The following is a 25,367-nucleotide window of genomic DNA, read 5'->3' as shown; positions in this document are numbered from 1 at the left end:
AAAGGGAAGGGACTGGGCAAAACTCGAAATACCAGTGTTCCTGCTAAAGGAAAAGCAAAGACACAATCTCAGCCCAAGGAAGGTGAGAAAGAGATGTTTACCGTTCCCCTGCACCACCTACAGCTCTCCACAGATCTAATGAAGCCACAGGAAACACCACTTTCTGCACAACCCAGGAGAATCAGAGGACTACCACTACAGCATGGCACTAGGGGGTGCTGGAGAACAGCATGCTGAGCCTTCAGTCAAACTTCCCAAAATTTCATCTCCAGAAACACAAATAAATGCCAGTCATGTGTTGTTTAAGACTAGAATACAGGTCAGCCCCGTGGCTTAGTGGTTAAGTGCGTGCACTCTGCTGCTGGCGGCCCAGGGTTCGGATCCCGGGCGCGCACTAATGCACCGCTTCTCCAGCCATGCTGAGGCTGCGTCCCACATACAGCAGCTAGAAGGACGTGCAGCTATGACATACAACTATCTACTGGGGCTTTAGGGGGAAAAAAACAACTAAATAAAATCTAAAAAAAAAAAAAGACGAGAATACATTCCGAGAAATGCATCGTCAGCAGATTTCGTTGTTGTGTGAACATCACAGAGTGTACTGAAGAGGAACAAAATTTGCCACCCCAAAATGTCTCTCTTTAACATGAGGATTATTTCAGGCAGATTATTTTTAAGAAACAATAGACTCAAAGGTTTTCTTGTTACCTCCCCCTTGACTGCCTAAAAGAATTCAGATAAAAAAAACCTGTCTCAGGAAGCAAGCTCTCACCTTAGCATAATGTGAACTATGGGGTAGACAGGGAGGAACCTAGAAAAGTCTGTTGGGCTCCCCTCTGTGTTCTTCTGTTTCTGTGTGGCCAAACACTTGTTTTCCAAACGTTTGCTCCTTTTCACCTACCTGTGAATTGTCTTCCTTCCCTTTGAAGTCCCTGACTCTCCCCTCCCCCAACATCTTTTGTCTTTACCTGAGGATGGTATTTAAGATGAGGGCTTCAGCCATTTTGGTGAGTTACTCAGTCTTCTTGGGTGTCTCCCACGTATGTTATTGTTTGTTTTTCTCCTGTTAATCTGTCTCATGTCAATTTAACTCTTAGACCAGCCAGGAGAATCTTGAAGGATAGAGGAAAATTTCTTCCTCCTCTACAGTACTTAAACAAACCTAGATAGTACAGCCTACTACACACCCAGGCTTTATGGTACTAATCTGATGGGGCCACCATTCTATATGTGGTCTGTCATTGACCGAAGCGGCGTTATGTGCCACGACTGTATCAGGTGCCACCAAATCAATGTTCTCTGCCTTCAAAAGGATTCACGGAAATAAGAAATCAGCCTCTGGGGTAAAAAAAATTAAGAAACAAAGGCAGTGATCAATAAACCCTTTCCTGAATGTGCATCGTACTTCAGTTGCAAGGCAGTCAGACAACTATGACTCCAGCTCCAGGAATGATCTGTGTACAGACGCAAAGCCAAGCCTCACAGGGTTAAAAGACAAAACCAAGTCACAGCTAACAAACAGCTGAGAAGTACAAAGTCTTCTCCCTCCTTTCCTGACTCAAGGAAACTGAATTTGGGAGATACGAGTTAACATTAAGGAGTAATAAACTGTTTTGAGAGTGATAAAGCCTTAATTTCATCTCTAAAATGAAAGTGTACTGGACTAGACAGCCTCCAAAGTTCTCTCCAGCTCCAAAAATATCTCCTGGATCTAACAAGGACTAAGAAACACAGTTTGAAAATATCCTCAAACTAACACATGCTACCACATGGACGAACCCTGAAGCACACAGACTGAAAGAAGCCAGACTCAAATGGCCACATGTCGTATGATTCCATTCATATGAAATGTCCAGAAGAGGCAAATCCCTCGAGAAAGAAAGCAGACTGTGGTCGCCAGGGGCTCGGGGGAGGGGTCAGTGGGGAGTCACTGTCAATGAATAGAGGGTTTCTTTTTGGAGTGATGAAATGTTCTAAAACTGACTAAAATTGATATCACTATCTAAAATTAGTGATGGTTGCACAACTCAATATACTAAAAACCACTGAAATGCACACTTATTTGAATGGGTGAATTCTACGATACGTGAATTATATCTCAATAAAGTAAAAAAAAAAAATCAGGCCAGTACTGGATGGATGCTAACTGACATCTATTGAATAGTTACAGTGTGCTTTCAACTTTGGAAAGTGGTGTGGGTGATCTGGGGGACATTTGGAGATGGCATTGTTCAAACAGTCAACACACAGCAGGAATTTCATTGATTTAACAACATGTATTGAGTACCAACTATCCACACTAAACTCTGCTAGCCTATGAGAATAAACTTTGAATAAGACAGACACAGGGTTCAGGACATCGCGACATTTATAGCTTTGTCACAGCGCAAGTGGACTGCAAGCTGCAGTGAGTGTTACAAAAGGCAAAAGCAAAGCAAAGAGGGAGGCAGAGACAGCGTGTTCCTCGGCTGGCTGGGCTGTAGCAGAATTCTGCTTTACTTTCTTGGGGCAGAGGGGTCCTGAGAAGGGAACAAAATGGACAAACCATGTGACAAAGCCACTTCCACAGACAGCAGCCCTCCTTATTAGGATTCAAATGTCTAAGTACTGCAATTTAGGGTCAGTTTCATGTGGTTTGTGTATTTTATTCTGACTATTAAAGTCTTATCAAAAGACAGCCTCTCACCTTCCAAAGGAGGATTTTTTTATTGATGTCATAATAGTTTATAACATTGTGAAATTTGTACATTATTATTCGTCAGTCATCATATAAATGCGCCCCTTCACCTCTTGTGCCCACCCCCTAACCCCTCTGCCCCCAGTAACCACCAAACTATTCTCTCTGTTCAAAGGAGAGCTTTTAATAGGTTGGCTGCATATTCTTTAAGTACTTTCATGGAGATTCTGAGCTAAAACTTGTTTCCACAGACTGCATCTCCAAATTAGAAAACATGATTCATTTAACAGAAATCCACTTTTACCAACTTTCCAGTCCTATGTCTGCATTAGAGTTACAATACAGAATGGTAGTTAAATTTTAACTTGCTTTGCTCTAAACTGGTACTAAACAGCAAGATAATAGAGATAGCCCTCATTATATAATAACTTGCTATACAGAATTTTTATCACATGGAACAGAGATGATAAATTAGGGAGTGAATTCAGTGCATGTTATCTGGGATAGCCCTAGGAAAAGTTCAAGATTCCACCTATTTTCATATCGATTACAATCACCATGGTGCTAATCTCGGAAGGGAGGGAGGGAGGGAGGGAGGGAGGAAAAAGAAGAGAAAGACAAAAAAAAGCAGAAGGCCAATAAAAAACAAACTGTAACAGTAGTTCTACCTTTGCTGGGCCAGGGATGAGAGGACAGGTTGCAAGAGGCACAAGGGAAACTTTTGGGAGCGATGGAAATGGTGGAAACGGTATCTCAACTGTGGAGGTGATTACACAAATATATACATTTGTTAAAATTCATCAAACTATATACTTGAAATGGGTGAAAATCACTACATGTATATTACACCCCATAAAGTTGGTTTTTAAACAGGAACCAAGTTAAATTCATCTTTGTATCGCCAGCAGGTAATACAATATCTGGCATACAGTAGGTACTCGAAATAGCTTTGTTGAACAAATGAATTCAGGAAGAAGAAGAAGAAACAACCCACAACAAACACAAAGATAAGGAATAAGGAATGATAACCTCTCCATCCTCCACAACAATAGTTTAAACTTCCCAGATATCAGTGGGCTGCAAAATTTTAACTTGATCCCTCTAATTGGTTTTTATTCTCCTGTTTTTATTATCACCAGAGATGTTCCAGTCAAGAGCACAATTTTCATTTTTAAATATAATCTTTATATATAATCAAGATATAACATTTAATTTTTAAATATAACATTTAAACATAATCAAGACAACTAATTAAGCTTTACAGAAAACTTGAAGAGAATATCTGTTTTGACCTAGAGGAAAACCAATCTCAATTACCACGTGGTCTCCCAAACTAAAGAAAAATCAACTTTCAAAATTTTAAATCTAGAAGAAAAAAAGGGCAAAACAAACCATAGATGTGATCAGAAAGTATCACGGCAGGTTTTTTCCTGCCCTGATATTTTTTTTCCCCACCCCCCACTACCCTTGACAACCAAATAAGTCACCTGTGTCCAGCACGAAGAAGGCACTCTCCTAGACTTTCTTGTCCCCCTCTTTTTGCTTAAACTTAAACTTTTTTCTTGATATATTTCACTAAGTAACACATATTTGCAGTCAGATTCACTTTTCTGTCATAGACGTGGACTCATGTTCCTGTGGACAAAAAATTCTTTCCTTTTAAATTGATGCACAATAAAATTAAGAAGACTGACAACACTAAGTGTTGGTGAGGATGGAGAAGAAGGAGAATTATCATGTACTGCTGGTGTGAATGTAAAACAATACGGCCACTTTGGAAAAGCCTGGCAGTTTCTCATAAAGTAAAACATACACTTACCAAATGACCCAACAATTCCACTTCTAGGTATTTTACCCACGAAGAATGAAAACATATGTCCACACAGACTGGTACATGAATACAGACAACAGCTTCGTTCATAATAGTCAAACAGTGGAATGACAAATGTCCATTAAGAGGTGAAGAGATAAATTGTGGCAGGTCCATATAATGAATGGAATACTACTCGGCACTGAAAAGGAAGGAACTCTTACACAACATGGATGAATCTCAAAGCTGTTATGCAGAGTCAAAGATGCCAGAGAGATGAGTACACTCTATATAATTCCATGTAAAGGAAATTCTAGAAAGGGTAAACTCAGCCTACAGTGACAGAAAGCAGATCAGTAATTGCCTGGGTACAGGATGGGGATTCACAGCAAAACAGCATGACGGTACTTTCTGGGCAACGGAAATATTCTATATCTTGACTGTGGTGGTAGTTACCCTAATGTATATATCTGTCAAAACTCAAACTGCAGGACCGGCCCCGTGGCTTAGCGGTTAAGTACACACGCTCCACTGCTGGCAGCCCGGGTTCGGATCCTGGCCGCACACGGACGCACCCCTTCTCCGGCCATGCTGAGGCCGCGTCCCACATACAGCAACTAGAAGGATGTGCAACTATGACGTACCACTATCTACTGGGGCTTTGGGGGAAAAAATAAATAAATAAAAATTAAAAAAAAAAAAAAAACTCAAACTGCAAACTTAAAATGGGTACATTTATTGTACTGAATTATATCAACACAGTTGATTTTTTTAAATTGATGCACAAATTAATTAATTGATGCACATCTACAAATAAGTGGATGAGGCAGCTGTATTATAAATACAACTTTGAAGACCAAGGACCATATTATTAATCTTTCACTTACATAAGTAGAATTCCTTTTTTTTTTTTTTTTTGGTGAGGAAGATCAGCCCCAAGCTAACATCCATGCTAATCCTTCTCTTTTTGCTGAGGAAGACTGGCTCTGAGCTAACATCTATTGCCAATCCTCCTCCTTTTTTTATTCCCCCAAAGCCCCAGTAGATAGTTGTATGTCATCCTTCTAGTTGCTGTATGTGGGACCCAGCCTCAGCATGGCCAGACGAGCGGTGCATCGGTGCGCGCCAGGGATCTGAACTCTGGCCGCCAGTAGCAGAGTGCGTGCACTTAACCGCTAAGCCGAGGGGCCGGCCCAGTAGAATTCTTTAGTACTTGGTATTTGTACACATCTACATATTGGGATTTTTTTTTTTAAGATTTCATGTTCCTTGGTCCAAAGACTCTTACTAGTGGTACACAACACCTAAACTATTGTGCACAATATCTGCATTTTTCTCCCAGTTATCACTGTAAGGGTGCCCATCCTTCTTTAAGCCTCCATCTGTCATTACCCAAACACCATCTCGGATTGTTCGCACCTGGCTGGGCCTTTATAACTGCCTAGATCCCCTGACCACCGTCTCAAACCACACACCACACACAGAGACAATTACTGCTAACAACACTGAATCCGAACTCTAGTGTTTCATTAAACAGAGTGCTACATGGGCAGAAACTTGTAAGTGCATCTGTTCTACAGGATTTTTCACTTAATGAAATATGCTGGAACCAAACCAATAAAAGCTGGGCTTCTGAAGGCCACCTGCCAGAAAGGAAAGGGCATCACTAACCAGAGCTTCATATTAAAAGACATTCAGGAAAAAAGAAGTATGACTACACAAATGATTTTCTTCTAATTTGCTGGCCATTGCCAATGGTCTCTTCAAATAGCTTGGAAAATTCAGAGCTGCCTAATAAGTATTTCCGTTAGCTGCTACATACAGCCCTCTCCTTCCAATTTTAAGGAGGAAATATACAATGTTTCCCTTAACGAGCTGCTTTGGCTGTTTATGAAAATCAGCTACTTAAAAGAGTTGTCGAAGCAGTTAACGCTGCAAAATTAATATCTGCTGAAAATAAAAGAATGCAAAAAGGAGTGCGGAAAGCTAGGGATCTGCCAATCCACTGAGGAAGCAGTCCACTCTACCTTCTCAATTTAACTTCCACCTAAATGATCTGTTGAAAAGCAGCCTCCAAAGATGGTAATTATGAAGGTATAGTTTACCAGCCAAAATAACAGACTGCACTTCATTCTTGAATTATGTATTTAAGTTCATTGTTATTATTAAAAATCTTTTATTAGAAAAACGAAACTCAAGACTTCAGAAAGTCCCCTTTATGGTAAATATTCGGAGCTCGTGACTTGAGTATCCTGGAAAAGAGATTTTTTTCACCCAATCAACTCACAATACTCTGTTTTGCGTACAGAAGCAGAAAACCAACCCCTGGTGGGGCTCACCTAGCAGGGGGAGCAAGACCAGCTGTAGAGAACCTAAGGCAGTGGTTCTCAGCCCCGGCTACACCTCAGAAGCACTTGAGGAGCCTCAGGCCACACCTGCAACAACTCTGGGTTCAGTGGTCTGAGGGGAGCCCAGGCTTCACCCAACATTTTCAACACTTCCTGTGTCATTCTGATGTGCAGTCAGGGTTCAGAATCACTGTGCAGGGGTGTTTCCATGCTCCAAGAAACAGCTCTCCCATTACAGGCAAGTGAGAGTACGCAGACAAGCAGAGCTACTTTGTCACTCAGTTATGCCTGCAAACCAGACAGAAGAAACTATAAAACAATTTGAGAGGATTATTCACTTTATAAGAGGACCCACTTATATCTTGACGAACAACATCCAGAGGAGATGTTTTCAAAATGGGAACTCTTTTAGTGCTGTTAAGGGTTTATTGATCATTAACAACTTAACAAAGGCAAACAACAAAGCTAAATGTCAATCAGAAGAAAAACTATAATGCAACTAAACTAGAAATAATTTGATAGAAAAATTCAACTCCCATGCAACTTTTCAGAAATATCTTTTCCACAAAGACACTTCTTTTGTAACCGAACTCATTACCTATTTGCTTTTTTTTTAAAGATTTTATTTATTTATTTTTTGCCCCCCAAAGCCCCAGTAGACTGTTGTATGTCATAGTTGCACATCCTTCTAGTTGCTGTATGTGGGACGCGGCCTCAGCATGGCCGGAGAAGTGGTGCGTCGGTGCGCACCCGGGATCCGAACCCAGGCCGCCAGCAGCGGAGCGCGCACACTTAACCGCTAAGCCACAGGGCCGGCCCGATTGTCTTTTTTGTGTGTGTGAGGAGATCAGCCCTGAGCTAACATCTGCCAATCCTCCTCTTTTTCTGCTGAGGAAGACTGGCCCTGGGCTAACATCCGTGCCCATCTTCCCCCACTTTATATGGGACGCCGACACAGCATGGCTTGCCAAGCAGTGCATAGTGCGCGCCCAGGATCTGAACCGGCGAACCCTGGGCCGCCATAGCAAAGTGCGCATACTTAACCACTTGCGCCACCAGGCCGCCCCCTATTTGCTCTTTTAACTCACTGAAATCTAACTTTCTCCTCCAACACTCTGCTTTTTCAAAAATAACCTTCCAATCCAATCCAAGGTCATTTTACATCCTCAAGCTAGTCAGTTTCTCTATCAAGCATCTGATTAGTAACAAGATCTGCCCCCCACACACACTTTCCATAACACTCTTGCCTGCAGTGGCTTCCGTAACTCTGCAAGACTGGGTTCCAGTCTCTTGAACCATTCTCTCCCTCTCCTCTGGCCAGCACCTAGATATTCCCCCTAAGCAGGTCTCCTTCTCTCACAGCCTCAACTATGTTGATGAATTCCAAATTCACAGCTTCAACTTGCACTGTTCAATTATAGTGCAGTTCCATTTTTCAGGCTGCCAACCCCACAGTACTTCCACTTTTATGTTCTAGTTTAACCTTAAATTCTAAAGGCCCATTATTTTCTCAAAACCAGCTTCTACACTTATGTCAATGGCATACTTCATCGGTCTTCCAGCCCCCTAGATGAGAAACTTCGAAGATTATCTCGAATTATATACGCCCCCCCCCCTTTTTTTTTGCTGAGGAAGATTCACCCTGAGCTAACATCCGCTGCCAATCTTCCTCTTTTCGTATGTGCACTGCCACCACAGCAAGGCCAATGACATGAGTGGCGTAGGTCTGTGCCCAGGAACCGAACCCAGGCTACCAAAGCAGAGCACACCAAACTTAACCACTAGGCCACTGGGGCTGGCCCATACCCTTTCCATCCCAAATCGCTGGGACAATCTCAACAAAATACCAAAATGTTCAGAAAATTATATTTGGCAAGAACAATAGCAGCTATGTGTACCGAAATAAGCATTCTAATTAACTGATCCATACCGACACCCCGATCTCAACGAATCAAAGGCAGGAGTAGCACCTTTCTGAACATATATTATACTTCAATAATAAGATTACTAAAAAAAAATCTGATTCACCCCCTCTTCGATCCTACTGTTACTATCCAGCCTAAGCCCTGATGACCCCCTCCATGCCTGGATTTCTGCAATAACCAAGACTACATGGCAGCCTCAATACCTAATAAAATGCTTGGCACATAAGAGACCCTCAAATGTTGACAGAATGGCTAACAGTCCTAAAACAGTTTGTCACCAAACTAAACAGATTGTTATTGAGCACCAATGGTACAGAAGATACTAGAAAGATATTTAAAATGTTTAAGCAATGTTTCTTGCCTTCAAAGAACTTGGCAGTGGAGGGGTCTGGGAGGGAAGGAGGACAGATACCTAACACACACTGAGTGACTATTATGAGTTAGGCACTGTGTTAAAGGCATTTAATATACAGATCTTATTTAATCATCACATTATTTCTAAAAGGCATGATTCCTAACCTCTTTTGGGTAGTGGCAGTCCCCCCAAGAATCTGATGTAAACAAACGTGGCCCACTACCTGAAGAATGCACATTCACACACTTTTGCATATGATTTCAGGCACTTTGCAGACCCTCTGATGTTCCTATGTCCTACACTACCCTGCTACTCAAAGTGTGGTCCCCAAGCCAGCAGCAAAGGCATCACCTGGGAGCTTATGCAGCTCTCAGGCCCCATTCCAGATCTACTGAAGCCAAATGTGCCATTAACAAGATCCCCAGTGCCATTAACAAGATCCCCAGCTGATTCTTAATGTAGTTTAAGCTAGAGAAGCACCGCAATGCTGTATCTCATGTGATCCCAGGGTCCCACTATAAGGTAAGCCTTTCATTCCTGTACACTGCTATCATATGGCTCTCAACTCCTACTTTAAGTTGGGTGACCATTTATCATCCAAATTGGAGGCACCTTTCAGAGTGAAAAGATCACATTAACTACCTTGGAACAACAGGTGTAAACCAGGACGTACGGTCACCTTAATTGTAAGGTATACAGAGATGGAATCTAAACTCTTTTTTTTTTTTTTTTAAAGGAAGCATTTTTTTTTTTTAACTTTATTTATTTTTCCCCCCAAAGCCCCAGTAGATAGTTGTATGTCATAGTTCCACATCCTTCTAGTTGCTGTATGTGGGACGCGGCCTCAGCATGGCCTGAGAAGCGGTGCGTCGGTGCACGCCCAGGATCCGAACCAGGGCCGCCAGCAGCGGAGTGCGCGCACTTAACCACTAAGCCACGGGGCTGGCCCTGGAATCTAAACTCTTTAGCTTGGTGTAGTAGCTGTCCTGCCTAAACAATCTGGCTTCATCTCCTTGTGCACCTAAGACCCCAGTTACTCTAGATGTACTCACTATTCTCTGGCCAAGAGGCTTTCGTGCAGGCAGCTCCCTCTTCCTGCACTGCTCTGATGAACTCCTGCTTACCCATCAAGGCTTTAACAAAGGCATCACTTCCTCAGGGAAGTCTTCCCAACCCCTATTTCTATCAAAGCATTGTTCACATCTCATAATAATTCTCATTTATCTATATATCTCTGTGAATGAATTGTGATCTCCTTGTGTCTTCCAGTTCTGGACTGTCCACTTAAGCACAGTACTTAGAATCTGGTAAGTATCTGTTGACTGAGTGATGAAGATGAAAACAACTTGAAGTTCAGAGAAATAACCTTGCCCAAGAGCCCACGAACAGAAAATGGGAGAGCCAGGATTGGAACCTGGGGCTGACCCAAGGCACAGATACATGAACAGTGAAGCAACAATAAAATTTAAGAAAGACTATAAGATACAATAAGATGCCATTGGACAGTACAGGATGATGTGTCAAGGACAAAGGACAGTCTTAAGTCAGAAGAGTCCAAACAAAGGAATAACTGACAAACCTAGAGAAGGAGAGTGTGAAGGGACAGGGCTTCAGGGTGGGGCAGTAATGGACTTGGCAGCCATCGTTCATTCTCTTCCTCCCCTGTCAGATGGCAGCCACTCAGTTCAAAAGGCTGACACACATCCACGCCCAGCTCCAGAGGAGAGCCTAGCACGGCATGCCACCCTCCTAGCCCACATTATTTGGTTCAGGGCTGGCCCAAAGGGCACAAAGCTCAGAATTCTCAAAACTGCCGAGAATTCTGGGACACACAGCCACTCTGTTGTGGTTGCTGTGGTGTAGGCTGGGAGCAAATGTGAAGCCCGCACATGCAGCAGCCATTTTGCTATTTGAGGGAAAACTAGCCTTAGAAGAATACTGATACAACAGAAGTGGAGAACCAGGTCATTACAGATAACCACTGAATTGATGAATCAAACCAACCTTGAAGCCTGACCTACCTCTGAGATTTCTAGTTCCATGAGCCAATAAATCTCCAGTTTATGGTGAAAGCCAGTTAGAGTTGGGCTTTCTTTTACTTGTTATCAAAAGCATCCTAAGACAGTAATGTAGTGAGTGATAGAACGCTTGTTCCAAGTTCAGTGGCAGCGATCAAGGGATTCATATAAAGTAAGATCACTCAAAAAGCAAAAAATAGGTTAATCTGATTTCTGTTTGCCCACACAGAATGCCCTCCTCTTTCCTCTCCATTTGCCCAAATCCTATTCATTCTCAAGGCTACTCATTGCCCATCTCCTTCACTCCCTGAATTACTGCTGCAGAACTTATCATGTGCATCACGTAATTCAGCACTTAATTACACACCTCGTAATGTGCCCCAGTTGTTTCCTATGCCTTAGTCACGTGCTTGATTATCCACAATCTGCTTTGGTTACCTTCCTAATATCTAGATAGAGCAGAAGCTAAAAGAGTTGGCCTTCACCAGACACAAGCCAGCTTACTGACAAATACTGTATAAAAAGATATTTTTCAGGGGCCGGCCCAGTGGCACAAGAGGTTAAGTGCATGCACTCCGCTGCGGTGGCCTGGGGTTCGCCAGTTCGGATCCCGGGCACGCACCGACGCACTGCTTGGCAAGCCATGCTGTGGCGGCATCCCATATAAAGTGGAGGAAGATGGGCACGGATGTTAGCCCAGGGCCAGTCTTCCTCAGCGAAAAAAAAAGAGGAGGATTGGCAGATGTTAGCACAGGGCTGATCTCCTCACAAATATTTCATATGTATAACTTGCTTTTGATCAAATTAGTATGGTACGTAGTTTTAAAATCCAAAAACATAAAAAAAACTTCATGTTTTAAATTATCGCTAATTATTTTCTCAATATTACTTAGCAAAATATATTTTCTGCTCTGCCCCCAAAATAATCAATGAATTAAAGATGTTCATCTTTCAGTTTACAATGCTGTGCTTTAATTAACTCTGGGAAATAAGATAATCAACTCACAATCAGAAACAACTAAAAATTGGATCCAAAAAATGCCAAACATCACTGTTTTTAGTATGCATAAAATATAATTTGTGAATACTCTGCAGTACTAAAAATAATAGTGAAGAAAAATGTTTAACAATGAAGACTATTCACAATACAAGTGGGAAAAAACACTTTACTACACAACATACACTATAATCCTATTTTATTAAAAAAGAAAACGCATTACTACAAATACATTACAATGAGGCTGCCTAGCTCCCTACGCATCCTCTTACAACCAGTCATCCCAAAGCCTTCACTTCCTCTCCCCACTGCACTGCCTGAGCTGAGGCCTGCAGCACGTCTCCCCAATCACTGTGAGTGCCTAAGTGGTCTGCCTCCAGCCTCACCCTTCATCCTCCAGACCACATGCGGCCACCACAGTGCTTTCTCTAAAATGTGCATCTGATTATTTTGGTCCCTAGGAACAAGCTTACAAGGTTGTTCCTTTCAGGATAAAAGGCTCCCCTCACGCCCCTTACAGCCCCGGGCTGCAGCTCCCTCGGTGCACTTTCCCGCCACCGTGCACGGGGGACAGGGGTCTCTTGTGTCGCGTCAAGTGCCTTTTCTCTGGCTTCCACTGGCCTGGCTGACTGCACCTCACACTATAGAACTCAGTCTCAGAGTCATCTTCGCAAACTACTATCCTAACAAGCCTGCTGAGTTCCTCACTCTGGATTTTAAGTCGATGAGTCTCCTTCCTACACTCGACTGTGGACTTCCTGAATCTACGGACTGTGTTAGAGCGCTCATTAATTTATTCATCGATGAATATTTATTGGACACTATGTTCTAGGCGCTGGGAATGTATCAGTGAACTACACAAATCCCTGCTCTCATTAAACATACATTCTCGTAGGGGAGACAGAAAATGAACCAAACACCTACGTGAGGCTACTAGACACACAGGGTATCGGAACGTGGTGAGAGCGTGGACGAGAAAGCAAGGCAAGAGGGTGGCAAGAGAGGAGGGCGAGGCTTTCAAGAGGGCAGTACAGCAGGCCTCCCTGAGAGGACGCCATCAACACAGGGAGTGGCCGAGAGCCAGGGAGCAGGCCACGTGGACAGGCAGGAGCGTGTCTAGAGCACAGGGTCTCAGATAGAGAACGACTTGTTCACACTCACTCTTGGACACACAGTGCCTACCACAGAGCTGAGCTCAAAAGATAACTAGTGGATGCATGATGACACTGGTTGGGATATCTAAGGTGACAAAGGTGGCAAATATAAAAAATAACCGAGGCAAGCCACCTGAAAAGTCCTCTTTCCACACTCATCAGACATACAGTTAGGCTCTCTACCTGAGAAGGTTGACGGCCCCGGGGCTCTAGACACACAGGGTATCGGAACGTGGGGGATCCTTTGTTGACCAGGTCAACAAAGGATCACTGCCATGGACCACTAACTGGTGTGGGAAAGCTGCACTTCATCTGCCTCAGTCACTGTCCTCTGATCTCAGGACTACATTTGTGGAGAAACAGCCCCAAGAATGAAATGAAACAGCTTATTTAGCTGATATACAGGTCAGTCACCTGCATTCAAGAAGCTACACAACAGAGATAAAGTGAGCCAGGAAAAACCTTACAAGAAGCTTAGAGGTCACCCATCATTCTTTTTTTTTTTTAATTGATTAAATAATTTTATTTATTTATTTTTCCCCCCAAAGCCCCAGCAGATAGTTGTATGTCATAGCTGCACATCCTTCTAGCTGCCGTATGTGGGCGCAGCCTCAGCACGACCAGAGAAGCAGTGAGTCGGTGCGCACCCGGGATCCAAACCCAGGCCGCCAGCGGTGGAGCGCGCGCACCTAACCGCTAAGCCACGGGGCCGGCCCGTCACCCATCATTCTTAATGCAGAAATTATGGGTTTCTACAGCAGGCAAATCTGTCCCTCACGGGCAGATTTGCACACTGTGGGCCTGATCTTCATTCCTAGAACCAGAAACACCAAAACAAACCCATATGCAGTCCTGATCAGACTGAATGACAACCAGCCCTTCTCTTTATTTCCTTCAACGGGTCCCGCTGTCAGTTAACTTACCAGTTCCACACATAGTGAAGCAGGACGCCGCACTGGGCAGCGGGGGTGCTGGAGGAGGACCAGATCACACGACACTCAAGAAAGCCTTCTTGAGCCGCCAGACCACTCCCAGGGCCCTACTCCTACCCCAGAGTAGCTGCCAGAGGTCTAGTTGGACAACCATCTGTGTGGTGTTCCCCTCCGCCAGGCAGGGCCCTGTCCTCCTTCCGCCGCTCTGGGCACAGGGCCCACATGGGGCCTGGCAGGCTGCAGGGCTCCGTGAACGGCTGACTAACCATCAGAGGAAAGATAGGGCAACTATAGAATCAAAGTCCACTGGGCCCTCAAAGCTCACCATGACGCTACATACATGGGATTCCTTTCCTTCTTCATAGAGAAGTGACAGACTAATTATACCTAACTCAAATCTATGTTTCCACCAAAAATAAATCAATGGCAAAGAAAGAAAATGGCAATGAACCTTACTTTCTGTCCACCTTAAAAAGAAAAGAAACCCGTTTGTCCACATGTGCCATGGGATGCAAGGCAAACTCTTTCCCAACACAGCTCTGGTAACTGTGTCCGGGACTAGTCACAGCTAGCATATTGCTACAGTATCACTGTGTGTGGAGTTCAAGTTATAGTCAGCGAAGCTCCCAGCTGAAACGGAAGAGAATGCTTTTTAAGATTTTTTTTAAAAAGCTACCTCATCTCTTTCTCACTGAATAAAACTCTAGTCACAGATGAAAAAGAAAGTTTATGCTCCTGGCGCTTAACTCACACTGTGTACTTGTGGCACAGAAAAGTCCACTGTTCAATAAGAACCAAGACGAAACCAAGAGAATTATTTTTGCACCAGTTTCTGAAAAACTGGAGGCAAGAATTTCCTAAACTGACAAATCCATGACCAGCAACAAAAAAGGCAGCAAGAATTTCTGATGGCAAATTGGCTTCATGCTGTGCACACATCCTCAAAAAGATTTTGACCACAAGCAGGCTTCAGGATGAATGAGAAGTTTGTTCCAACTCTCTGAGACATGAGATGGTCACAGTTAAAATGAGCTGTGTGGCATCTGTGCTGTGCCCATACCATCCACTGGGCCCCATTTCATGATACGGAGCACAGCAGTCAGCAGAGCGGCTCTTACGGCTTTGGGGGAACGCATTTGTACTTACATATTTTTCTGTAACTGTGTTTTGCAACTTACAAAACCAATATAGGCCCCAGCATACAGCAAGAGCTGGATAAATGTTTGTTGAAAAGGAATTAATTACTCAGTTAGTTAATGAACTTCAAACAAAACTGAAATCTCATTCTGAAGATCCAATGCAGCGGATCTTCAAAGTGGCGGAACTGTCAGGTTTCTCAGCTGGTTCTGTTTCCACAATTCATTCCACTCTGTGCTAAAATTAGATACTATCACCTCTCAAAGTCGTACAAACTTGTATTTGTTGTTGTTGTTCACACCTAACCTAGACTGGGAAAGTCAAAAAGTTTTTGCCCAAAATATGATTTACTTAATCCTATTCATGGGAAGTGCTCAACACATTAAGTGAAAAAAAGCTGTAAACAAAACCATGTGCAGGTTCTAGAACTTGAGTGTGGCTGAGACAGCCACACAGACTGGGGGCTGGCCACAGGGATCGCTACTCAGTAGGTCGGGATGGCACACAGGCTGCCAGGTGATTCTGATGGGAGAGGACCATGACCAAGGATCACAACTTAAGAAATACTACTATATAAAATGATCCCAAATGTCTAAAATGTACTACAAAAAGTACTAAAGGGAAACATTTCAAATTTTAAAAGAAGTCATCTCAGAGTCATGGGATTTAGGGGTGAAATGTTTCTCTTTATTTCCTAGGAGCATATCAAGAAACAAACACTTGTTTTTAAAGGTACCCCCTAAAAATTAAAGGGAATAATGTCCCCAAATGACATTCCCAACGACTCTATCCAATTATCACTGAGGACTTTCAAGGGTTACTTGCCTTGCATTTATCTGCTTCCGATATCCCCAAAAGAACGCCTTAGATTCTTCCCCTCAAAGTTTTGGGGTTCAAGATGCTTGGGGTACTGAGGTGAGCAGAGAGTACATTCCCAGATCTGGTGGAAAGCCTGAAGAGCGAAACCCTTGACGAACCAGGAAGGACCCCAATCAGCCCCCAACACCATCATCTCCATCAGCAATGCTAACGCAGAGAGGTCCTACCCACTTCCTAAAACCTGTGGTTTCTCAGCGGCACCCACCTGCTTAGAAGACAAATGCAGTCTATGGCTGGTCTCTCAAGGTCCTTCACCCTCCTCTGACACCTGTCCCACCTCTTCACCCTACACACCACGTCAGCCACACATTTATCTCGGGTTCCCAGACACGCTGCAGCCTTTGGGACTTGGCTCCTCTGAATGTTCTCCCTCCGTATGCCCTGTCCTCATGCTTCTCTGCCCAAATGTCACCTTTCTAGAAGAGACATCTTCCCAGCTTCCCCTGATACTCAGCCACACTCTCTTCCTCTCTCAGTCCACCTCACACTGAAATATCTTTGTATCATGCCACTTCTCTCCACCTCCACTGCACCCTCCTCCCTAGTCAAAAGTCTAAGAGCCCCCCTACTTGATCTCCTCATGGCCACAGGGACCCTGCTGGAGTCTATGCTACACCGGGGAGTCAGAGCCTGAGCCCAAACTGCAACCTGATTGTGAGGTTCTGTGGTCAAGTGCTATATCATCCCCTCTTCCACATTTTTCTCAGGATAAAGACAATAACACCTAAGAAAGGCTGCAAGGTTGAATACATCCGTCTACCTCCCTCCTCCAGCATTAAGCTCAAGACACACAAGCTTTCTCTGAGTTCTCTTAAGCACTCCAAACTCCCTCCAGCCACAGAGCCACTGCACATGCTGTTCCCACTGTCTCATGCATGCATCTCAGCAAAGGCACTAACTCTGGGGGAACCCTTCCTTAACATCCCCAGGCCACTCCAACACACTGTGTTCCTTTCCTTCCAGACACTTTTCTCAATTTGGAATGACACACGCATTACTGTGATTATCTGATTAGCAACGATCTTCCTCATTAGACAGTAAGCTCCCTGGTAAGAGGGACAATGCCTATTTTTGCTCATCACTCCATCCTCAGTGCCTGGTACACAGTAGCCACTTAATAACTATTTGCTGAATGAATGAATGAATGAATGAATGAAAGTTCTTGACTGTTGTTCACATTTCTGTTAAAGGAATTACCACCCTAAAACAGGATTCACCAATTAGCCTGTTTCTCTCCCTCACTACTCTGTGAACTTCTAAAGCACAGGAACTCTCTTTTCAGCTCTATACTGCTAATGCCCAGCCATCAAAAATCTTTGTCTGAACAATCACAAAAGATATAAACTACTTTATATGTGGTTCTGAATAAAAGTGTTGATATACTACAAATTAATTCCAAATGTAGGAGAATGCTACCCTTGGAAGACCTGATTTTGCATTTTATTAAGAGTCAGCAGTGGCTGAATGTGGCTATCTCTGGGGAGAGGAAGCTGACATGGGGAGTCAGAGAGTGTTTTATTTTTTGCCATTGCAGTACTTTGATAAAAACAAAGGGGGAGCCAGCCCCGTGGCTTGGCAGTTGGGTGCCCGTGCTCCACTACTGGCGGCCCGGGTTCGGATCCCGGGTGCACACTGACACACCGCTTCTCCAGCCATGCTGAGGCCGCGTCCTGCATACAGCAACTAGAAGGATGTGCAACTATGACATACAACTATCTACTGGGGCTTTGGGGAAAAAAAGGAGGAGGATTGGCAATAGATGTTAGCTCAGAGCCGGTCTTCCTCAGCATAAAGAGGAGGATTGGCATGGATGTTAGCTCAGGGCTGATCTTCCTCACAAAAAGGGGGGGGGGGGAGGGCAGGAGAAGAAAACCTGATTTTGGAGAAGACGGAAACATCCAGGTGAATTACCCAATTCCTCACTATTCACTCACGTCAGTGACCTACCAATCTCTCCGACTAAGGAAAGGTTTGTCCTCTCAGTAATTTTCTCTAGTGCAGAGGTGACCGATAGACAAGAATGTGAATTTCAATCAGACCACTTTTACAATATAAAAATTGGACAGCATGACTGCCCTAATTAAGGGGTTCAATGTCTTCAAAATATCATTTCTTAGGGAAAAAAAAGTTGTCTGAACATTTTATCACTCAGAAATTTCTACAGCACTTCCATAGTCCTCAGTATACTGGGTCCCAATGAGCCCCTTTAACTTCCAGAATATCTGCTCCATTCCCTGGCAAAATCGGGTAAAAATAAGAAAACTTACTATACTTGAATAGATGCCTTCAATAATTTTAAAAACAAGATTTACTCCAAAAAGCTCAGCTCAGTGACTATCTGGTTAGAACAGACCGTATTATGATACAATGGAACAACAACAAAAATGCCCTAACAGAAAAAAGCAAAGATATACATCAAATGAGGATTAAGGATTGAAGAGGAAGAGAATGACATACTTTTCACTTTAAATACTTCTGTATTATCTGCATGTTTTAGAAATAGCATGTCTTTATATATAAAAACAAAATCAATATAGACGTTTATCAAAATGCACCTCACACAAAATTTAGTAATTAATAATTGGTAACATATTAGTACCACTTAGTAATTAGTAACATATTAGTGTCTTTAAACATTTAAATCTTTATTTCATTCATTCCTCCATTCCCTAAACTTTCCTTGAGGAACTACTGTAGAGAAGTCATAATGTGAAACATTACGCCTTTATCAGTCTCTTCTAGAAAAGCAGTTTGACAAAGTAGAAAAGGCAACGAATTTAGAAGTCCAGGGACCTGCTTTTAAGTCCCGATCACTTACGATCACTCACTTAATAGCCACATGACTCCAAACCACAAGCTCTCTGGGTTTCACGTCACTCATCTGTAAAATGGTGACATTAACAACACTGCAGAGCTGCTGTAAGGATCAGACAAGCCCTGGCACTTTATAAACCATGCAGTTCACATACTGCACAATGTTGTCCACTTGTTGATCACCGCAATGCTTAATTAGTGTCTTATAATGAATATGTTCTTCCTTGTCCAATTATCAGATCTACTCAGAAGGCTTACTCCAGGTTTCAAATAAATACACGCATCTTGGCAGCCATCTAAAGGGAATTACTGCTTAAAATATCAAGGGAAGTATTTTACAACACTGGGCAAGAATCTCCAAAAACTCTACAATTAAACTTCATTTCCAAATTCTCTTCTATTTCCCCCAAAGCTTTAACATGTCCTATTGAAAGGAAAAAGACTGATATTTTCAGAAAGAATAGGGAGAACACGTATTTTAATCATATAAGATGAAAGGCTTCTGAGAGGCATTCTTTCACTTCTCTAGTTATTAAACTATCTAACATAGGAGAAACACAAAAGAAAAGGAACACTAGAAATCCTCTTGACAGTTACCAGAACACCAAATAAATTCACAATTAGTCCTGACTAAATTTAAGTGACTATAATAAAACTAAAAATGTACTGTTCATATCCAGGGCAAAGGACACTGTCACATGTACGCAAGAACAATGGAGCAATGCAGACATAACTCGGTAGACCAAAAGGCAAACCCAAATTTTCTACACAGAGCCATATATTAAATATTCTTGGGCAGTTCCAGTTCACAAGGTCCATAGCTTGCAAAATGTAATATATACAGAGATCTGGCTTAATTCAGTATATTTTAAAACATAAAAATGAGTATTTTGATATGTACTCACAATAATGGTAAACTTCTATTTTTGAGGACAGTGAGGAGAAAAAGTTGAGAAAAGCCGTCCCCACCACTTCCAGTACAACCCGTGGATCTCATGGAAGGACTACAGTTCGGGGGGTGGGGGGGGTGCACTATTCACGGGACTCCCCACTTCCCACCCTAGCCAGCAGTCCACAACAAGAGGTCTGTAACGTGAACCCCTCTATTTTGTGCAGTCCTAATGCGTGTTTTTTCCTACATTCAGTTTCTTACAGCAGGGCATACCTGATACATCTAATATTATTCGATTAACTCCTAACATATTTTTTCCCCACCGTGGCTCCAATGAGAATATAAGTTTGGAGCTGTCACAGTGAATCTTTTGATACTTTTAAGACTACTTTGCCAGAAAAGAGCAAGGGCATACCAACCTGTCTGCACCCAATACACACAGATGAAAAGGAGCACTTCTTCATAACACAAGGACAAATGGGGAAACAAAAACCCACCACCATCAGATATGTTTAAAAAAGAAACACAGAGAGACAGAGAGAGAGAAAGGAAGAGCAGGAGAGAGAGGGAAGGGAAGGGAGGGAGGGAAAGAGGCAGCCAGGTGTAAAAATCAAGCAGCGAAGACGCAAGAGCGGGGGGACACCGGCCTTCCTACGAGGAGGCACTTTCATTTCTAATGCACTAGTTGTGAGACTTACATCAGAGTGCAGGATTACGAGATGGCCCTCAAGCAGATTCCAGAAAAATAAATTGAGAATTGATCTGAAGAAGGACAACCAATAAAGCTGCAGACAAAGCCCAGGAAGGAGAGGCCTGAGGATCACGAGAGCAGCCATCATTAACGCGCAGACACTCGGGCAGGCGCTGGGCTAACCCTCCACATGCACAGCATCATCTAACACTCTCAAGTCAGCCAGAAACGGAAAGTCTAGGAAGATATGCTCTAATCCTTCCCAGCCCCAAACCACCCTTCTACCTCTACTCCTCACCTACTTATTGGCAGGAGAGGGTAGCCAGAGCAGGGTATGTTTCAAGATGGGGCAGAATGCAGTTACTGGTTGACAGCTGCTGGTTTCTCAGGGCTTCTGCTGAAAACGGGGTCACGACTGAGGAGCTTTCAAATAGTCAGAAAGTAGCCAGCTCATGAAAACTCGACATTCTGAAAACTCCACATCTAGGTTTATGACAGATTCTACAATTTCCGACCCTTGAAACGAATACTACGAACACACTCCATGGGCTATCTTTACTTCACCTGCACTAGTTTTTAATCCAGCTGTACTGACAGAAATGGTCACAGAAAGACTTTTTGGGAGATCTCGTCAATAAACAGCAAAACTGCAGTCCAAGCACATGTAAGTCTTTGGAAATGAACATCTACACTGCTGAAGTAGCACTAACGTGACAAACGACAGTAATCCAATGGCCCAAGGCCAGTAAATTCCATTGTAAACAGATTTATCTGTTTTGTGCCACAGTGGTTCTTGCGTGTGTGGCAGTAAATAGAAATGTAGCGGCCTGATTACAAATTCAAAAGCAAGCTCTTCCTACTGTCTTTCATACTTCAGTACAATACCAGTAAGAAGGTCCGCAGCACCCACCTTTAACGTGCCACTTGAGAAACCAGATCCATCCATATCAAGTACTTACATGTCTAAAATTTGTAAAAACACAAAAACAAACAAAAAAATAACCTTGATGTAACTAATTCAAGTAGAGATGATACAACTCTTCTCAAATACTGGAATATTATATTCTGAGCAAAACACAAATAAATGTGCCACTAGGCTTGGCATTAAATAATCATTAAGCTTTGTAATCTCCCTCTCCTCTAAATTTTCCTATGTGAACTACTATTTAAATCATGTCAGTTCCGGGGCCGGCCCCGTGGCTTAGCGGTTGAGTGCGCGCGATCCGCTGCTGGCGGCCCGGGTTCGGATCCTGGGCGCATACCAACGCACCGCTTCTCCGGCCATGCTGAGGCCGCGTCCCACATACAGCAACTAGAAGGATGTGCAGCTATGACATACAACTATCTACTGGGGCTCTGGCGGAAAAAAATAAAAAATAAAATAAATAAATAAAATTTAAATCATGTCAGTTTCACATACAAGAGCCCTGGAGTATATGTCCTAACCTCTGCTCTAGAAAGGAATTTAGAATGAGGCGGGTCCACTTATCATTCACTGTAATTTCAGTACCCTGTGGCCCCAACAAGACAGGCTCCAGAGCACGGGGGCAAGGCCCTGGGTATGGCTCATCTGCACTGCCACAGAAACCAGAGGCAACCATCAACTCACAAACTTTCCACAACATATCCAGTCTTAGGACATGTTTCAATATTTTGCTGTCACTATGCAAAAGAAAACTGGTATCTCCAAACATCCTGTATTTCAAATAATTTTATTTATGTCAGCTGCTCACTGCCTGAGACTCGAATAAAAATGTATCTCTTTCAAGAATTACTAATACAGCTGTCAGTTATAAAGATCTTCAATGATACAGTAACACTCTGCCATACGCTGTAAACTGGATCCAAGAAATTCCACAGAGTAAAACGTGGGCGCCCACTATTGAGGGGTGATGAGAAGACTGCAGTGAGCCCGCTGCAGAGGACCAGGACAGGAGCAGCAGCATGACATCCAAATACCGTGTAGGAAGCATTATGGAAGGGATTTCACTATAAACGACTTCAATGATCACAAAAATTTCTTCTGGTTTAAGGGAGAACCGGTCAACTCAAACTAATTATCCCAAATCATTTAATCCCAAACCGTTCCTTTGTGACAACAAATATTCATAAATCAGAGATGTACTTACACTTCAATTGTCAAAGTTCATCATTGGTATTTGTTAAAATGTTGAAAGTTGTTAGCATTAGAAAAGTTTCTGAGTTTTGCACTGTTTCACTTCAATCCAGGGAACAGGGTTCAATCAATAATATGGAAATATGATATAATCTATATAAATTTTTTAAATAATCTATATAAAATTTTCAAATTCCAATTTTTTAAAAAGACTCTTACTGTCATTCTGTGTTTGTCATTCCCAATAGTAAACAAGTGATATGCATATGATGGTGCTTAGCACATAGTAAGTGCTCAATCAATATTTGTTGAATTAATGAATGAATGGCCATTAAGGCTGCAGGACCCTTAGGACAGCAAGTAACTGAATAAAACAAATGTATTAAAATGCTCAGCCTGACTCAAGCAGGATACAATTCTTAAATCCTGTCACATATGATTTCATTATTGTTTTCATTACTATTCTTGCACAAAGAAAATTCTGAGAAACCAAACTATTTCCTTTGCTATCTTCTCCACAGTAGAACATACAAGCATTTAAATCAAAAGAATAAACCCAAAGTGTCACTAACATTCATGTTCAGCTAACTTTTGCCACTCCAATTTTCTAAAGATGTATATAGGCAATACTGTGGTATAAAATGTAAATGCTAGGACAATAAATGCAAGTGAAATTACAATTAAGTTTACGTATTATCACCACTAATTAACATTTCAATCAATTTTGCATTGTGACTGGTGCTTATAATAATGGAAGTGAATTATGCCTAAACACGCTTTCTTCATTTCAAAATCACTATGAATATTATATTACACATTAGTTCACAATGAACTTTGTACCAGTTCATACTAATTTTAACAATAAGCTATTTATATTAATATTTAAGTTGAGAAAAAGGCAAATACCAAATCCCTTAAGAAAAAAAATCTTTGAATGACACATTTGTAAAAATTATTCAACCAAGCCCCTTTTTTGCGCCAAGAACTATACTAAATACTCACAGAGGCAGACGTGCAAGTAAACAAAAAGTTAAAGGGAGAAAGTTCTAGCGCAGACTAAAGTACTAAAAATTTAACAAAATTGCTGTTTCCTGTAAGATCTAATTTTTTCAAAGGTTTTCGCCTATTAAATTCCACAACACGCATTAATTACAACACTTATTAAAATCAACTTCATTTCCAAAAGGGCAACAAAAACCAATAGTTTATAAAAGGGTAGGATTTACTGGCCACCAGTTTTCCGAATAGTTACTTAGTTTCATTTTCCCATTTTTAATACAAAAGCACATTGAGATGGTATAAAAGTGTGCAATAATTTCTAAGGATTAATGTCAACAGATCAGCAAGCCTGACAAATAATACCACATGCCGATTTTTGTCCAGAGTAATTGTAATGGGGGGAGAAGGGGAATAACAACTCAACTCTACACGTACTTCTCCCTAAAAGCAAAAGGCGCGCTTTACTCTTCCTTTCCACTACGGGATTATCATCAACGGCCCCTAAACTTTAGATGCTTTCTGACAGGGTGCGTTAGTGGCAACCAGGCTGAGATGGATTCGTGCAAAAGATGTCACTCAAATGCGAGTACAGGTACAGTCCTGCCGACTTATTTTGAGTTTCCTTTGCAACAGTAACCTAAGGCTGCCCCTTAGTGACTTGAGTCTAAAAACCAGCAAGCCCCCCGTGGTCCATCAAGCTGAGAAAGCAGCCTCTGGGGGCATGGGGGAAACCGGGCACCCCCAAACCTTGGTGGCTGGCTCCGGGCAAAGAGACGACCCGGGTGCGTGGAAGCCCCTGCCGCCCCGGGGGCCTTCCGAAGCCAGCGGGCCGCCTCCCCGGGGCGACCAGGGCCCCACTTGCCCACCCGCGCGGTCCAGCCCGGGAGGTTAACCCCTTCGCGCCCCCCACGCTGCCTCCGAGCGGGCCCGGGCGCCCCCTCTCCCGCGCTGCCCCGAGGCGGGGCGGGGGCCCGCCGGGCTCGGGCGCGGGCCGGCGGCGGCGGGCGGCCGAGGCGCGGCGGCGGCGGCGGGCGGCTCGGGCCTAGTCCCGGGCAGCATGTCCCGGCGCCCTCCCCCACTCCCACACGCCCGCTCGGGGCCGGGGTGCGCCCGCCGCCCGCCCGCCCGGGCGCCCGCCTGCCCGCGACTCGGGGCCCCTCCCCGCCGAGGGCGCGGGCCGGCGGCTACCTGCGGGCTGCGGAGGGCCATGGCGGCCCGTTTCAATGAGCCTCGGTGCTCGCCTGACTCCTCACGCTGCTTCCCCCGCCGCCGCCATCTTCTCGCCCGCACATACACACTCGCATCGGCCGCCGCGCCTGCGCACTGGCCGCGCGCCGCGGGGCGTGGGGAGGCCGGGCGCGCCGGCCGGGCGCTGCGCATGCGCAGCCGACAGGTGGGCGTGCGCGGCGGGAGCTGGACCCGGGTGGACTCTGAGCCGGCGCCCCTCGGGCGGTGCGGGCCCGCGGGCTGAGAGCTAGGAGCGACCGGGCTCAGCAGCCGTGCCGGAAGGAGCAGGGGCGGGGGACGGAGATGGTAGCGCCAAAGCGCGCATCTGGCCGGGTCCCTCACCTGCCGGGAGGCCATCTGGGTGCTGGGCCTGACTCTGGACGTCCGGACCCCGGC

The 25,367-nt window shown here is 43.8% G+C and overlaps 1 protein-coding gene across 1 annotated transcript in view; it reads right to left on the bottom strand.

The window, feature by feature from the left end:
* USP10 (ubiquitin specific peptidase 10) overlaps window positions 1-25,038 on the bottom strand; it is a 72,784-nt gene extending 47,746 nt beyond the window's left edge. Inside the window, exon 1 of the mRNA XM_058528398.1 lies at window positions 24,933-25,038. Within this exon, the coding sequence (XP_058384381.1) occupies window positions 24,933-24,953 (21 nt within the window). The 5' untranslated portion in view covers window positions 24,954-25,038. The remainder of the gene's footprint in view (window positions 1-24,932) is intronic.
* Window positions 25,039-25,367: the final 329 nt, after the last annotated feature.

The sequence above is a fragment of the Diceros bicornis genome, chromosome 32, assembly GCF_020826845.1.
Source record: "Diceros bicornis minor isolate mBicDic1 chromosome 32, mDicBic1.mat.cur, whole genome shotgun sequence".
Classification (NCBI taxonomy): Eukaryota; Metazoa; Chordata; class Mammalia; order Perissodactyla; family Rhinocerotidae; genus Diceros; species Diceros bicornis.
The sequence above is the reverse complement of the archived record's forward strand: the minus strand, read 5'-3'. Positions and strand labels throughout refer to the sequence as shown.